The following is a 16,697-nucleotide window of genomic DNA, read 5'->3' on the forward strand; positions in this document are numbered from 1 at the left end:
TTTCTTTTTTTCTTTTTTTTTTTTTTTTTTGTTTTCCCCCACCATATTAATCTTTTCTTTCTTAGAATTAGCTTCCTTTTGGGGTATGCTGTACAAGTACTTCCATGGTTCTGTCCAGTCTGTGAAAGGAAGGTAAGATGTTCCCAACTGGATGCAGGTTAACAGCTCCAGGCTGTGGTCTGCAGCTGGGCTGAGAGCCAAGGGCTGGCAGTGAAAAGTGATTATAATTGAATGCAATGGGTCTGGCAGCCCTCAGGGCAGAGGGCTGGGTGTTAGAGCAGAAGCCCAAGTTGGAATGTGCATGTGCTGCAGGCCAGGAGAGAGAAGAGTTTTGATGCTCACCTTGTGGGCACGTGCTTTGCTCCAAACTATGTAACAGAGCCAAAATACAGACTAGAGGAGGTCCAAAGCCCATCTACTGATTCAAATGGGTCTTTCTTTGCCTCTGAAATTATTCCAAGCTTACCTGTTATAGTGCTTTGATGTTTTACCTTCTCTTCTCTTCTCTTCTCTTCTCTTCTCTTCTCTTCTCTTCTCTTCTCTTCTCTTCTCTTCTCTTCTCTTCTCTTCTCTTCTCTTCTCTTCTCTTCTCTTCTCTTCTCTTCTCTTCTCTTCTCTTCTCTTCTCTTCTCTTCTCTTCTCTTCTCTTCTCTTCTCTTCTCTTCTCTCCCTCGCCTTACCTCCTCTCCCTATGTATGGACAGGCAATACACGTCCAACATGTCCAACAGATCTACGTGCACGTTCCTAAAGGCTTCTGACAACACAATTCTCACACTGTTGCAGTGGTAGGTGATAGGGAATTACCCTAAGCCTGTGTCTTTATCCTTCTCCAGTTTTCCTGTTTTCTCCAACTTTTCTGTCCAGCTACGCATTTCCCTTCTCCCTCCCCACCTCGTCTCCACCTTGTTTCCCCCCTGGAAGCACCTCCCCACTCCCTATTTTTGCTGATTCAGACCCACCTGCATGCAGCTTCCCTCCCCTCCATGCAAGATTGCTCACTGAGGCGCAAGACATGATCCATATACACCAGGTATATGACTCATATAACCATCTTTTATTTGTTTGGTTGGTTTTTTGTTTTGTTTCTTTTGTTTTTTGTTTTGTTTCTTTTTCTTTAAAAGCAACATCAGGTGTTTTTCTATGTTTTCAGACTCTGTACAGGTCTCAAAAGGAAATAAGCAATGCTTAATGTACAAAGTAAAACCAGAAAACTAGAAAAATCTGAATAAAATGGAGCAAGTTGCTGTCAGGGATACAGTACAAATTAGTAATTAGATGTCATCTGAAGTGCAATACCACTGCAGTAAGGATGAGTCAAGGAATGAAATAAAAATACTCTATTTTAAACAAACAGTATATATATATATTTATATATATATATTTATATGTATATATTTTACAGATAGTAGACCCAGTGATATCTGTAGAATTGTAAAAACATATTTACAAGTGACTTCTTTTAAAACATTACATGTACATCAGCACCATAGTAAGAAAGGAAAAAAAAAAACCCCAATCAACCCGAATCTAATAAAACCTGTTCTCTAGTACTTGATGCCAGTGTGGAGTATTTGGAGGAAGCTTTACAAAGACAACAGAGACTCGCCTTGACCACCATTCATCACCAGGGCCTGTATCTCCCCGGTGCACACGGGCTTGCATTGGCGGCTGTGTGGTGGGTGTGTGTTTCTGTTCCCCTTTCCCCCTCTGTGCTGGGAGGTGAGCCCTGGTGGGCTCCTCCCAGGGTCTGCCTGTCCCTTCCAGTCTGCCCAGGAGATGCTGACCCACAGGATGAACCAAAAACTCTCCTGGTGCTCCCTTCCACTGAATCAGGGCCCAACCTGGCTCCTACAGAAGCAGCAGGCATGCTAATCATGCTCATCATCCTCAGCAGGAGCTGGGATTGGCCCTTGTGCTGTATTTTATAAAGGGGTCAGCTAAAAGAGATGAGATAAAAGGCATTTTAAAAAATGTAGCAGCCAGGGCAGGTTGGATTGGTGGCTCACCTTTAGCACATTAAAAATGCAGCTTGTCCTGCTGCATCGCAGCACTCAGAACAGGTGATTCCCCCCACTAGGCAAGCCCAGCAAGGGAAATTGCTCAAAAGGGAGCCTCAAGGGGGAGATCAGACTCATCTGCTCTCCCTCTTTAATGTGATGCCTGTCTGTGTTCCACAGGGAAAGGCAGGACATGAAAGTGCCCAGTGCCAAGGCCCTCAGCCTCCCTGGAACTCAGGGGCTCAACACTTGGCACTGCTGTGGCCAGGGAGAACAGCACAAAGGGAGGTGACCAGGAGCTGGGGAACTGGGACTGGCACTGGCACACTGCTGCAGAGCACAGCTCATGGCTCTCAGAGGCCAGCACTGGGCCACAGGGTGCTACAGCTCTGGACTGTGGGTCATGTTAACATTTTTATATGCACAACTACATAACCTGATACGCAGCCCTCAGCTGAAAACACTACAGAGGTAATAGGTTCCAGAAAACAGCCTCCAACTGCAGTTTGGGAACCTGCCGTACACACTCAGAATGGCTGGTGACTTCAGTGTTGTGTGAGATCTATAACAACTTCATCACAGGTCCAAACAGTGGAGACAGTGATACATCCTTATTATCTAAAACCTTATTGGGGCAGATCCCATGCTTGCAAATCAATTATTTTACCCACTCATGAATGTTCTTTACAGTAGTCCCTCACTGACTCCTGTTCTTCAAATACGGCAGTGAATTTTATTCCAGCAAACCAGAGAGATTAGACCAAACATCTGTTTAAAACTGAATGTATCACATCGAGAGCCCAGACACAGTGGGGTAGTGCTACCTGCCAAACCTGGGCTTTTCAAGAGGGGAGGAGAAGGTCTTCCTGTGTGCCAAACCCTCCCTGTGTGTTTTCTCATGCCTGTTTTATCCTCCCCTGCCTGGCCCTCTGTGGCTTGCCTGATAACAAAGCGCAGCCAGCTCAGCTGGCTTCACACTGCAGGAGCAGGAGGGGAAGGGAGGGAACTGAGAGCACCCTGGGGAGGAAGCAGAGGGAGACACCAGTGAGGAGCTCTTCTAATGCCCCTTGGTACCTTCAGCAGCCCAGACAGCTGGGCCATGCCAAGTGCTCTGGCTTGGGAAACATTATTTCAAGTCCCAAGGGGACTAAGCAGCTCATTAAGTTAACCCAGCACTGGGCTGTCCCCAGCAGCAGTCACATAATCAATCTGCCCTCACAACACTGCCAAATTTATGTTCTTCTGCACTTGCAGTGGGGTTTATCACTGTGCAGTGAAAACGGTGACCTCCCTGTGACTGTTTAGGTTTGCCATGTGAGTGTTGTGCATTTCCTCAGGACAGCCCAGCCAGCCCCATCGGCCTGGCCATGGCTGCCCCAGACCTGCTTGCCCCATTTCTGACCAGGGCTGTGCAATCACCCCTGAGTGTCTGCTTTGCTCCCAGCTCTTCCCTCTGCTTCCCTGGAAGCTGCAATGTGCACAGTCAGAAGAGATGGGACATACCAGGACCCCCCTCACCACTGTGCAATGAAGCCTTGTTTTGAGTGGGGGGAGAAGGAATCTTCCCAGCCACACACATCAGCTGGCTTTTCCAGTTTCTCCATTCTGACACACACACACACACACACACACACACACACACACACACACACGCACACGCACAGTGGGCACTGCCACGCAACAAGGATTGCTTGGTGACAGTTTTGGGATGTTGATGTTTTCATCGTCCCCTGAATCTTCCAAAGTTGGCTATAGATCAGCTCGGTTTGCACAGTTAAAAACAAAAACACCCCAAAATAACCCCAAACCAACACAAAAACCAACAATGCAGGGATGGGAAGAACATCTGACTTCCTCTTTGCTTGTTCAAACGTAACAAAACATAACCAAAGCTCCAGACTATACAATCCCATTCACTGGGGGTTTCCAAACAACTCATCAAGTTCTTGAATCCACTCATCCCCTGGTCCGCTTTTGATAATGGAGTCCACAAGGTCTGTGCTCTCTGCTAAACTGGAGAATGACCCCCCTGCTCCTCCATTACTGTAGTTGTAAGATATGTCCTGAGTGGGATTCCTCTCATAGGCCGGGCCTTGGCTGCTCTGAGCAAAGGTTCCAGCCGGCATTTGCTGCGTTGGGGGCTGGCTGAAGCCCGGCATGGCAGGCACCCCTTGGCTCATTGCTGGCATCCCCACGGGCCTGGCCTGGCTGCCTGCCTGCTGCCCGGGCAGGGGCTGCAGCAGTGGCCTCCCCAGGGCCGGGTTCACGGCCCTCACGGTGCCGCTCGAGTCCATGACAGTCTGGCTGAGGCCCTGAGGGAAGTGCTGCTTGGGCACCCGCGGCTGCCCCGCTGGCACGGCGTACGCGGGGCCGTTGCTGAAGGGCCCCATGTCGCCACTAGTCCTGCCAGGTACGCCGTGCAGGCCTCGCTGCTGCCAGCTCTGTGCTCCCTGAGGGACAGGCCCCATCAGGTTCTGAAGTCGTGGCGCTTGCGGCCTCGGCAAGCCCTGGCCCACAGGTCCTTTCATCTGCTGCTGATGCTGGGGAAGAGCAGAGTTCACCAGCATGTTCTGGCCAAAACTTCCAACCATTCCCACTGCTTGTCCAGAGGCAGCCTGCCGTGCTCCCTGGCCCGTGCTCTGCGCCAGGTTCATGCCGCTTTGGTTTGGGTGCTGCAACATTTGGCTCATGCCCGTGCTGATGCTGTACATTCCTGGCTGGCTGGCAGAGGCGTTGCTGTAAGGAGTCACTCCCATATCCGACTGGCCTGCCGTGGTGAGCAGCGTGCTGGAGCTCTGGGAGGCACCCATGGCCATCATGCTCGCGTTCTGGGCCATCATTCGGGATGTTCTCATGCTCTGCAGGGCTACCTGGTTCCTCACAGCCACCATATCCTGGGGTGAACCTGCACCAAAAAGGGAGGAAGGTAAGGAAAAGCCCACAGACCTACAAATCTTAATTAACGCACTTTTGCATAAGAGACAATCTGTAGGAGCATCCTCAGCAGCACTTATCTTCTTCAGCTACACCTAATTCAGCTTCTAGTAAGCAAACGGAAAAACTTCCACTGGTCTTCTTTGAGGCAGCTGAACTTCACTTTACCATTTGAAGCTTTCCTTTAAATATCTCCATTGTCGTTCAAAACTAAGCCTTGAAAATGGAAATGTCAGTCTCAGAAGGCCAATCAATTCTTTTAATAGCTCAGGAGGCATTAATGAATGGATTTTCTATAGCATAGCTACTGACTAATTCTATGGAAAGAAGAAAAATCGGGTTTTTGTGGACATTTAAAGCAGGGAGAGTGTATTAGTGAATCAATACTATAAGCACATTTTACTTCACCTTAGGCCAGTGATGGGAAACCAGAAGATCCTAGCCTTGTTAAATTCCACACCATGACAGATAACTTAACCATGCTTGTGTCTTACTTTCAGGGGTAGGGGAGAGCTATTGATTTCTGGGAAGCCAATATGCTTCTATACTTACTATCTTTAAATAAAGACAGTTACCTGGAGCTCAGATTACACCATGGGTCCATTGTGGATTTGAGTCACTACCAAATACACCAGTCAGAGTCACTAACTAAATAGTCAGATTCTGCAGATTTGAGTCACTGACTAAATACAACACTTGGCAGGTGAAGCTCAGAGTGTCTGAGGCACACAACTTCTGCAGGCCCAAATTATTAAATGCCAGGTGTAAATATGAAATCATTGCTTAAGGGTTCAGAACCGTACAACAGAATCTGAATGTTCTTAAATCAGCTCCTATTGGTTGTCCCTCAGTGGCAGACAACAGAACACTGGTCCCTGTTATTGATGTTGGCTTGGTTTCCATAAGAAACAGGTGGATAAAGGAAGCACCATTTCTTTACATGTAATTCTATTATATAACAGAGGATGGCTACAACTCCATTTTCTGCAGCACCACAAGCTTCTGGTGGATGCTTTTAGCTCCAGCACACAGCTGGAAATGAAACATTTTGTAGCATGAAGTGAGACCATCTGGATCTCACTGGAACAGGCCATGTGTAGTGGCAGCTTTTACTTTATTCAGGCTATTAAACTGCTTTCTTAATGATTGGCACTGGGGTTCCCATTTTTCTTAATTTAGATCAGCTCCTTTCATGATTAGAAAAAGTCTCTTTATGATGACTCGAGCAAGTGCTTAAGATACAGATAATGTAAAAATCTTAATGCATCTTTAGCTATTTTTTAATTGAGAATGGCAGTTGAAAAGCTCCAAAAGAGTCACTAACAGCAAGAGGCTCACATACTACTTTTGTTAACTACTGTACATGGCATAAGTGACAGGAGATCAGACAAGGAGTAGTTAAATGAGAGTTGCAACAGATGCCAAGGTTTTAGGCCACCTTCTGGTCTCATTTACACATAACCTACTGCACTGGATTACATTCATGTGACTAAAAAGGAAGAAATGGTAAACTATTTAAGTTAGTTCATTTATGAAAATGAACTCATTGCTCTGTCAGATTAGCCTAAACTCTTCTCTCTTTATTTTAAATAATACATGCAAAGGCAGTGTTTCAAAGAAGCATGAATGCAGAGAGATTGTATGTATGCATCTCAGTGGATGGCTGTGCACTCACACTTCTTGATTTTGGAAATGAATTATTGGGGAAAAAAGTAATTCCATACAGAACTTATGGTGCCAAAGATAAAAATGAGGATGTGATTAGAAGAGGCAACCCTGATATATGCCAGCAGAAGATGTGGCTGCCTGTTCACATCCTGGGAACCAGAATGGCAATGTGGAATGTCCAGAACTGCCTCCCTTGTTTTCTGTTACATCTACATGGTATTACCATGAATATACAGCACAAGTGTGTGTTCATTTCATGTCTATATAGAAATCATGGTTAGTGAAGACTTCAGCAGATGCTTTTCACCTAAAAAGCTCAGAATTAACTTCTTTTCCTAAGCCAAAATAAGTGCACTTACATCCTTCAGTTACCTAGGAGCACATCAAAATAATACTTGTGCTTTTTTTGAGATCATTTAAAAAACCTTCTATTTACATCTCATATATTTTACTGTGTTTCCCACACCTGACATTTATCAGTCCCTTCTCTGGATAAGGATGACCTCTCTTAAATTCTCTGCTCGTTGAATTAGATAAAGTGGGGAATGAAGGAGGGGCAAAACCAAGATACACTCAGAAATGCTACCAGGAAAAAAACTCCTAAGAGTAGAGGTCAACAAGATAAATCTATGAATGTATCCATGACATCTGGATGTTAAAGAGGCAAAAAAAATGTCATTTAAAAAAAGGGGGGGAAAAAAAGGGGAAAAAAAAAGAAAAAGCAAGCAGTTTTCACTGAAGAGAGCAGAAAGGAAAATACAAACTTAACTGAATATGCAGACTTGGGCATTTGTCTTTGGTAAAATATGTGGTGTGTGCAACAGCCTGTATTCCTCTTCTGGCACACTGCTTTAAACCTGGTAGTCACAAACTGCACAAGCCTTCACACATTTGCTACCTTTAGGGCGTTGACTCTAAAACAGGAAAAACAGCTGGACTTTTACCTTGGAATTGGTTGACCTGTTGCACTGGATATGGGCTTCGCTGCTGATGCAGATGCTGCCGAGGCAAATGTGACTGCTGCTGCATCTGCTGAAAATGAAGGACAGAAACAAAGCAGAAGAGGAAGAGATGATTAATTAATTAACAGGCTGGTGGCAAAACTGCAGAACCTGCAGTGGTTCTTATTTGGTGAGGTGTTCTGGAGAGACAGGCAGAGTCATCTGGAGTCCTCCTCAGAGCACCTGGGCTCCTCAGCACTCAGACTCTTTTTGGCACAAAAAGGAACATGCACTGAGGCCAACATCATCATCACTCCTTGCTTACAGCCACTTCACCCTGACCTCTACAGCACGAGCTGAACTGTCTTCAGGCAGAAAGGAGAGGGAGGGATATGAACTAACTTTGCCCATCTAGGTCTAAGGGCAGCAGTAGCCACACACACACCTTCTTTCCCTCAGCCCTGCCAAGGTCTAGAGGCTTGTGCTCCTGGTGCAAGGCTTTGCTCCATGTCTGCACTTTTAACACTCAGCTGCAAGCACTGCAGCCTTGGAGCATTCCTGAGCCAAAACAGAAAGGGATTACTAAGGCACATTCCCTCTTGTGCTTCAGTGAATGATATTTGGGGAGTGGTGACTGCCAAATGCAGGAGAGAGGACCTGTGACTGTAACTGCAGCTGAGTCTGCCTCTGCTGGACTAAGCGCACCACTAGATGCCAGGTTAAGAGCTAACTTTTCCAGTGCCTAAAATCCAACGTGACTATTGGAAAAACGGGTAATATTTGCCAAGCTAATGGTAGGGCTGATTGTTGCCTCTTCTTTGACAAGCATTGCTGAAATACCCTGACAGGACCCACAGAGATAATTCCCAAATCTAGAAGGAAGAGCTGGTGCCAGATGCACTGGAGTCAGATGGATACCGTACCTGCTCCGCCAGGATCTGCTGCTGCTGCTGCTGTCTCTGCTCCCGGAGAAACTGCTGCTTCTGCTGCTCCATCACGTGGAGCTGCGCCCTCTGCTCCATCAGCATCTGCTTCATGAGGGCTGCCTGGGGCTGGCTGCCCAGGAAGTGTCCCCCGGGGCTGGAGCCTGTGCCCATGCTGCTGGAGCCCGCCGGCTGCAGGGGCCGCGGCACTCCCGCCTGGTGCTCCTGTGCACAGAGACAGAGACAGGGAATGCATTGTTACTGTACTGCCCGGTGCTCCTGTGCACAGAGACAGAGACAGGGAATGCCTCATTACTGGCTGCTGCACAGGCAGGGAATGCAGCTCTCCAGGCTGAGGTGGCACACAGGCTGTGTGTGAAGCCTGGAGCTTGGAGAACAAGCCATGGACTGCTTCCCACAGGGAATAGGTTCCCCTTTTCTCCTGGAATTCAAAGCCCCTCAAGTAAAGAAGGAGCATTTTATAATTAATTGCTAGTGAAACAATGAAGTTGTGAGCTAAGTTTTTTTCCTGCTTCAGAGCAACGTTTTTCTAAACTTTTTCTCTTTTCTCAAGTAGAATGTTATATTTTCTCTTCCTTTCCGTTTCCCTCTCTTCATTTAACATAGCAATTTACCATGGCCCCCTGGATTGAGGAGCCAAGGTGTTGGGCACACACAAATGAACAGTGGGAGCTGGCAGCACTAATTCCTCTCCAGAACCCCAGGATTTCACTCCTTTATGTCTTTATTCAAGATTTCCATCCTGCAGCACTGCACCAGCATGTGTGGCTGGGAGGAATCAGGGCAAGCGCCTTCCCTGCACACACCCCACTCTCTCTTCGTGTTCTGAATCCAATTTGCTGCCTTTTAGTGCTGGGAAAAGCACTGAGGAAAGGTCAGGAGGGAGGGAAATCCCATGCACGTCCCGAAGGGAGGGAGGGAGAGAAGGAAGGAAGGAAAAGGAAGGAAAAGGAATGAAAAGGAAGGAAAACGGAGCGGTGTCCCGGCGCTGCCGGCGGGTGGCGCTGCCGACCCGCGGCCCGGCCCGAGTGGAGCCGAGCGGTGCCGCCGCTTCCCGGGGCCTCGGGAGCGTTCCCGGGACTCGCTGCCGGCCTGCGGAGCATTCCCGGGACTCTCCGAACACCCCTGCCCCAGGCCGGCTGTCCCGGGCAAACCGGCCTCACCGCCAGCGCTCGCTGGGGGCCCGGCTCGCACCGCGCCGCTCTCGATGCCGTGTTTGCAAACTGCGGGCCCGGTCCCTATCACGGGTGATAAGAGCCCGTAGAACCTCTTTAACCGATGAATAGAGACGGCAGGTACTTATTCAAAGCCACCAACTCGATGGAAAGGACCAGTATCGCTTTAGCATCCTCTGTGCAAGGCCTGCCAGGGTGAGGTCCGGATTCACCTGCCTTGCTGGCTTTTGAGTTCTGCCATCACTGTGTGATCTGGGTGTACAGAAAGGGCATCTTGCAGCACCCACGTCACCCACTCAGGGAAAGGGTTAAGTTCAATGCTGGAGTGTACCTTGGGAAATGAGGGTCAGCCTTTCTGCATGAGGGTCGGGTTTTCAAGGACTCTCCCACGGAAATAACAAATACAATTTGTCCACATCTCTACTTTTCACAGATACTCCCTGAAGGGCTCTGCTGAAAGGCAGCTCTCCAACATTTAGGTTCTTTCCCTTTTAACATCTATATTGGCTTGAAAGTTCTCTCCCTGTTCCTCTTTCTACTTCTCCCCCAGTCACATCACCCACTTTGCATTTTACAGCCTGGTCCAGCACGGTCCCTGCAGCACCCTAAGGCCAGGGCTGCAGCAGTGGCTGGGTCTGCCCCAAGCTGGGGTCCAGGAATCACTGAGGATCCCTCGGCTGCTCCTGCACCAAACCCTTCATCAAACCCACCCCGTCGCTGAGCTCCTGCTTGCTTTGCTTTGGGGGAACACACACATTTATTGGCTGTCTCCAGCAGAGCTGATGGCAAAAGCCTTTTCCTACCACCCCTGGCCCTCCCCCAGCTTCTGATGAAGTCATCAAGCTCCCAGTTGCATAACTGGTGCACAGGACTATCCTGTGTTATACTGGGATCATGGCCAACTGCTTCCATTTATAGACAAAAGCAAGGCCATGCTGCCAAATAATGGAGCCTTTGCTGCAGCCACCACAAGGTGAAGAAAAAGGAGGGGGAAGCCCCCGGAGCCGAGGGGCATGCTGTGACATCCCTTGCAGCTTCCTCTGCGAGCTTCAGTGCTCAGCTGCCTTTGGGGCTGCAGCCCAAGTCCTCTCTGAATTGCCTAAAAACAAACCTTCCTACAGAGCTCCTGTCCTGGCTCCCAATGCACACACAGGTACAGCTGAGGGACAGCTCACTCCACACAGAAAGCACTCCATTCTCTGATGAATTATGTTATAAATTAATGCTGGAGGTTAAAAGGAAGACAGTTTTGAAAGGAGCCCCACCAGCTGACGTGGGCCCGGTGAACTGTGCAGCAGCTGAAGGAAATAGAAGATTAGCACACAGGTGTCACTTCCAGTGTTGTGTGTTCAGTCATTTCATGAAAACTTCCTGTTGCTCTTAAAGCCAGTCCTTCATCTAGACTACCCTCCTGCCTAGAACATTTCTTCTCCTTTCCTTTTTGTTCTTGGCAAAAACTCTTCCCAACTGATGCTGAAGGGCCCTTCTGAGATCACTGGGAGCAACTCTGCGTTGTGTGTCCTGTAAGTAAGAGCACAGCCCAGGCAAAGAGTGTCTGCAGGAAAATGCTCCCCAGCCCCTGGAGCAGAGCTCTGTCCCCAGAGCTGTAGCCCTGCAGCTGGCACTGCTGCTGTTGTGCTCCAAGGGGAGATGGGACCTGGCAGTGTGGCAGGAGCTGGGCACGGAGGGAGCAGCACTGGGCTCCACAGGGCTGCCTCCTGCAAGCCACGGCAGCTCCAGACCCAGACGCAGCCTCACACAGGGCCTGAACACCGAGTCAAACAACTCAGGCTGAGTGCAGCACCTTCACACTTACAGAGCTTAAAACCCAAACTAATGCAAGCTTCACTGACAGCCCTCTTTGCTCCTGCTCTGCCTGACTGTTCCCTCATCCTCCTACTGCACCCTGAGCCTTCCTGCTCCTCCTCCTCATTCCTCGCTATCCCTTTCTCCTTCCTACACCCTCTGCCTTTTCCTTTCTCCACCAACCAGCACTGCTGCCTCTTGCTGCACTCCAGACACCCCCATCAGCCCCCAGCCTGTGGCTGCATCTCACCCCTCTGGTGTGCCCATGCACACAGCTTGGCTCATCCTGCAACTCCAGGGATCTGCAGCAGCAAGGGCACTGCTCAGCTCCTGCCCTGTGCCCAGGCTGCTCTGTGGGCAGCTGGTCCCTGAGGACAGTGACAAGATGTCCTGGAAGGGGAAACACAGATTGTGTTCTCAGCTCATGCTATCTGGGAAAGTGGTACAATGTGATTTCTCACTTGTCACTCTGGTTCTGTTTAACGCCGCGCAAAGCCGCTGTGTGCTGCTCTCAGGCTGCAGACAGCTCTCTCCTGCTCGCCGTGGCTCAACAGAGTCACAGGCATTCCAGCGGGGAGCAGCGGTGCTGCAGCTCACTGCTGGGCCCTCGCCCAGGCACAGGTGAGGCCAAGGGCTGCTAACATAAAGGGACAATGGTGCCAAGGGCCTCAGCTGTGACACAGAGCAGGTTCAGGCCCTGCATCAGCCTCTGGCAGCCCTCCTGCCCCTGCAGCCTCATCTGCCCACTTTTAAGGCAGCCCAGGACAGAATTGAGAGCTTGGCCCCTGGGAACAAAAGCAGGGATTGAAGGAGCCAAAGAGCTGCCTGATCTCAGAGCTGGAATGTGACCAAATGGCCAGCATTTCCAAATGGTCAGCACAGCACACTTGGACAGGCCTGTAGGTTTGGACAGGTGCAGGGCAAGATGAACTTGTGCAGGGATCTGACTGCTCACTTAATGCCTCCACAGGAGTTGCCCCCTGTGGATAAGCCAATCCTTAGTTAAGCAGCAGGAAGATAAATCCTGTGTCCTCCCAGTGAATTTCCAGGGCTCTGCTGGAGTGATGGAATACTCTGCAGGAGCTCAGAGTAACATATGTGTGATATGTACAGTTATGCACAGTAAAATGATAACAAAGGGAAGTGGAAACGAGATTTTCTTCTTTGTCTCAAATCTTTCGTGTCTCTTCCTTATCATGCAGTGATTTATTCCTTGCACATGTCATTCAATTCCCCAACTGCAGCCAAAAGCAATCACGCAATTTCCTTGCAGAACAAGCAGAACGACCACCAGCTGAAGCCCCAGGAGCCAGGTGGGGACACCCAGGCCTGCCCATTGTCCATCCCTCTGTGCACAGACTGGTGTATTTGGAAGAGCCACCTCTGCTCCTGCTGAAGGCCAGGGGGCCAAAGTGGCACCTCAGGGAAAAGGGGGCTGTTCCAGGCAGCTACTGGCAGGAATCAAGAGAGGATGGGCTTTCCACATCTCTGAGCAAAGCACTGCCCAACAAGCTGCAAGAGACACAGACTGGAGAGCAGGGTTGGGAATGTGTAAAACAGACAAACAAACATAATTTTCTGTGCTGTTCTGTGTCATGTGAGTGAATGGATATTGAATATAAAAAGCAAATAGAAGCCAGGAGGTAGCTTATCCTGCACACTGCATCAGAAGAATGACACTTGAAAAATGTATGCAATCAGACATCTACATTTTAGAGTCAGAGCAGAAAAAATAGACAAAAAAATGATTTGCGGCAGAAAATGCCTGCCAGCGAGTGACTTAAAGAGCTCAATCCATTTAGCTTACCACAAAAAGAATGGACAGATGCTTTTGACCATGGTGGATAAAAACACCTTCATGAGGGAAGAAATTCCTTAAAGAGCTCTTTTATCCAGCGAAGAAGGCAAAACCAGATACAAGGGCTGGAAGCTGAAGACAGATTCAAATCAGAAAGAAGAATCACATTTTTACCCTCTGATTCTGTTACCTATCAGAAATGGCAGATTTCCACCATTTGAAGAGTGCACGCCCTTGTGGATAAACACAGCACCAGTGCAGTGGGATGGGTGCGATGCTCAAGGTGATGTGCAGAGCTGATGAACAGCCCTGCTCTGCACAGCCCTGGGCTGCTGCTGGGGACACAGGCACTGCCTGCATATCTCTGTGTCTGTGCGTGGCTCTCTGTTAACCAGGGGAATCTCCAGCCTATTACTGGGATCAAAAATATGACTCCATTTCCATACACTGGGTCACAGTGAAACATCATCTCTGGCCAGTGTTTTCAGAGCAGCCTGAAAGCACATTCCTGTACTCCCTCAGAAATATTTCTATTGGATTCTTTGTAATGTAATGTTGTGACTTATTGCGTCTCGCAGGGATCTTAATCCTCTCTCTAAATCAGACTGCCCACAGCAAAGCCACCTTTCTCAGAATGGCACCATCTGACAGACTAAGGAAATTACAAATCCATTAATTTCAGACTTCTGGGGGTGCTTTTTGCCTCAGAAAAAGCAGTGATTAGGAGGAAGGGATGGAATCCGCTGGCTCACAGCTCCAGCTCCAGCAGCAGGCTCAGCAGAGCGGATTGCTTCACCCATTTCCTCTGTCACCCAGCCTCAGGGAGGGGCTGCAGACCTCTCCTCCCCCCAGGCCCCCGGTTGCCATGGTCTTTCATGCAGTATCTGAGCAAACAAGATCCCTCTGTTTGACACCAGACCTCTGCGTGCAGCTGATTTGTTTTCCTTTCACCTCTCTTCACCTGCATCTCTCCTCCCTGTGTTTTCCATACAGTTTGTTCTGCCCACAGAACACACAGGATCTGTCAGACTTTGGTGTATTTTTGTTTTCTTCCAGGAATTTTCCAGTATCTCCATTTCTGGTGATGAAGTAGGAAACAAAGGGCTCTAAAAGGGGCAGCTGTTTTTGTAATACTTTTTAAGAGCTGAAGGCCAGCAGAAATTCTTCTCAAAGCCTGTGAGGAGAAGGGGCTTTGCTGGCACCTCCCCACACACCCCCTTCTGCTCCAGCCCAGGGTTCCACTCCACAAACCCCTGAGGGATTCGGGAATGACGGATTCAGGAATGTGGCATTTCAACAGAACGCCACTAAACTTCAACCAGCTCAATAAAACCAGCTTCATTTTCTCTTTTGCAAATAACAGCTCTGGTGATCTCTCCCTTCTTCCCCTTTGCAGAGGAAATCAGTTTTGTTTACCCCCAGTTTCACCAGCACACCATAAGACCATGGTATGGAGTGTAAGGATATAATGGGTGGGTTTGTGCACTGAAAAGTATTCAGTTATCTCAAATAACTATTTTCCTTGCAATTGCAGTTTTAATTGGTATTATTATTTTTAAGAGGAAAGAAGAAAAAGTGGATCAGCCCAAATTCAAACCAAAACACCCTCTTTACATCCATATCTTTAAAAAAAGGAAAATAAAAAAGAAAGGAGCACTGGCCTTCAGGCAAGGCTGGTGGCAGGGAAGAGGGCAAGGATTTGAAGAAACACTGAAGTGCCCAACCTTACATTTTAGGCATATTGTGAAGGCTGTAATTACTCCACTCAAGGAGTGCTGTGTGAAGCTGTGCCACCATGGCATTCCACAGTGTGGTCTAGCACTCAGAAAGCAAGAGGGAACCTTCAGGGAGCAAAAGGCAGGGGAAGGGAGGTGAAAACCTGGCCTGTGCCAAAGCTTTTCCATGCCACATCCCTGCTGCCTTCTCCCAGGGCCGAGGGCTTCCAAGGATACAGTTCAGCCCTCAAGAGGAGCTGTGGCTTGCCATTTCAGTGGCAGCTCAGCCCTGTCCTTGTAGATTTCCTGAGACTTTGAAACTGATCCTGGAGAAAAACTAAAAGTGAGAGCTGAGCTCATGGAAGCCACTGGACCCTGAAGCTGGTGCCTGATAGAAATTTTCCTGCTGCAGGTTTTAGCTTTAATCAATGCCTCCTTCAAGCCCATCCTGGAGCAGGAGGGAAGAAAGCTAATGTGAATTGTAAGGATAATCACAGCTAGAGAGCTCCTGGAAAGAGGGAGAGAAGAAAAATGGAAGATGAAAGCAGGCAAATGGTTTAAACAAACACACAGGGCCAATGAAAAGGGGGAAGAGAGGGAAAATGGCACAATAAAAATAAATGATGTAAGAGAAAGAAAAGCTTCTAAGCACACACAGGGAAAAATAAGGGGCTTGGAAAAAGCAAAAGTGTAAGAAAAAGATGCTCTCTAATGGAGCTCTCTAGAAGTTAACATTCTGCATTATCAGGCAGCCCCTTTCCTTCTAATGGCCTGAGCCTGTACCACATTATCCCCTTGGACCCGTGGAGCTCCCTGCTTGTTGAGGTATTTTGAGGAGCCTGGCTCTAGCTTATGCCTAGCAGAAGCTGCCTCAAGTCTCCTGTGGATGACTGCAGAGATTTTTTTTTACTCTAGCTGAAATTTTTTTAAACTTCCTCTTAGTTGTTTTGTTTGAGCATAAACAAAAGGTATTTTTTCACACTTACAGGTGCTTTTCAGATCATTTTCTCTGTGCTGTGATGAATTAAATCTTTCATTTTTAGAAAGTCGAACTTGGCTCTTGTGTTGCTCCTCAGCAAGTAGTGTGTAATTTGCCAAGCCTGAAAGAATCCTGGCTGAGAAATAAACACGCTGTGGGCCATATGCTCTCCTTCCCCTGTGCAGAAGGCACCTTACCTCAGAAATCGGGTAGAAGCTGCACTCACCCCCATGGCGTTGCTTCTGCCAAGGCAAAAAAAGAAATATCCACAGAAAAATGGCAAAAGGCAAAAAGAAAGGCAAATGGGTACACAGTGACTCAGAGCCCTGGTGGCGTTCAGCAGATTATGATAAAGGCATTGGTGCTTATGAAGAATGTTCATCTGTACCTATTCATGCATAAATTCCATCATCTTCCTCAGGGCTGACAGTGACTGCAAAGAGCTGGAATAACTCCCTTGCCTTGTTTGCACGTGCTTGTCTGTGCAGCCCTCTGGAGGTGGGACTTCCATCTCAAATCCAGAGCCAAATATTCCCATAAGGGAGCTGGCAGGCCCAAGGGAAGCGGTCCAGCTGCCTGGCAAAGCAACAGGACCTTTGCTGTGGTTTTACTGAGCTAACTGCTGATAAACCAGGCTGGTTGGGATGGCACAACCAGGTGTAGGTTTCATTAGCTAGTTCTTTTAACGCCCTTGAATCCAAGCAGCCCAGACCACCTGGTTCCAGCACTTCAAACTCT

The 16,697-nt window shown here is 48.4% G+C and overlaps 1 protein-coding gene across 2 annotated transcripts in view; it reads right to left on the reverse strand.

Moving 5' to 3' along the window:
- Positions 1 to 1,033: 1,033 nt before the first annotated feature.
- Positions 1,034 to 16,697, reverse strand: part of MAML3 (mastermind like transcriptional coactivator 3) — a 159,557-nt gene continuing 143,893 nt past the window's right edge. The window contains exons 3-5 of one of the 2 annotated variants that reach the window (XM_063156967.1): positions 8,466 to 8,690; positions 7,546 to 7,630; positions 1,034 to 4,904 (exon numbers count right to left, since the gene is read on the reverse strand). In XM_063156967.1, coding sequence (XP_063013037.1) covers positions 3,913 to 4,904; positions 7,546 to 7,630; positions 8,466 to 8,690 — 1,302 coding nt within the window. In that variant the 3' untranslated portion in view covers positions 1,034 to 3,912. Of the gene's footprint in view, positions 4,905 to 7,545; positions 7,634 to 8,465; positions 8,691 to 16,697 lie in introns of both variants that reach the window. The other variant, XM_063156966.1, reaches the window with a different exon arrangement.

Source organism: Melospiza melodia, chromosome 5, assembly GCF_035770615.1.
Source record: "Melospiza melodia melodia isolate bMelMel2 chromosome 5, bMelMel2.pri, whole genome shotgun sequence".
In the NCBI taxonomy this organism is placed as follows: Eukaryota; Metazoa; Chordata; class Aves; order Passeriformes; family Passerellidae; genus Melospiza; species Melospiza melodia.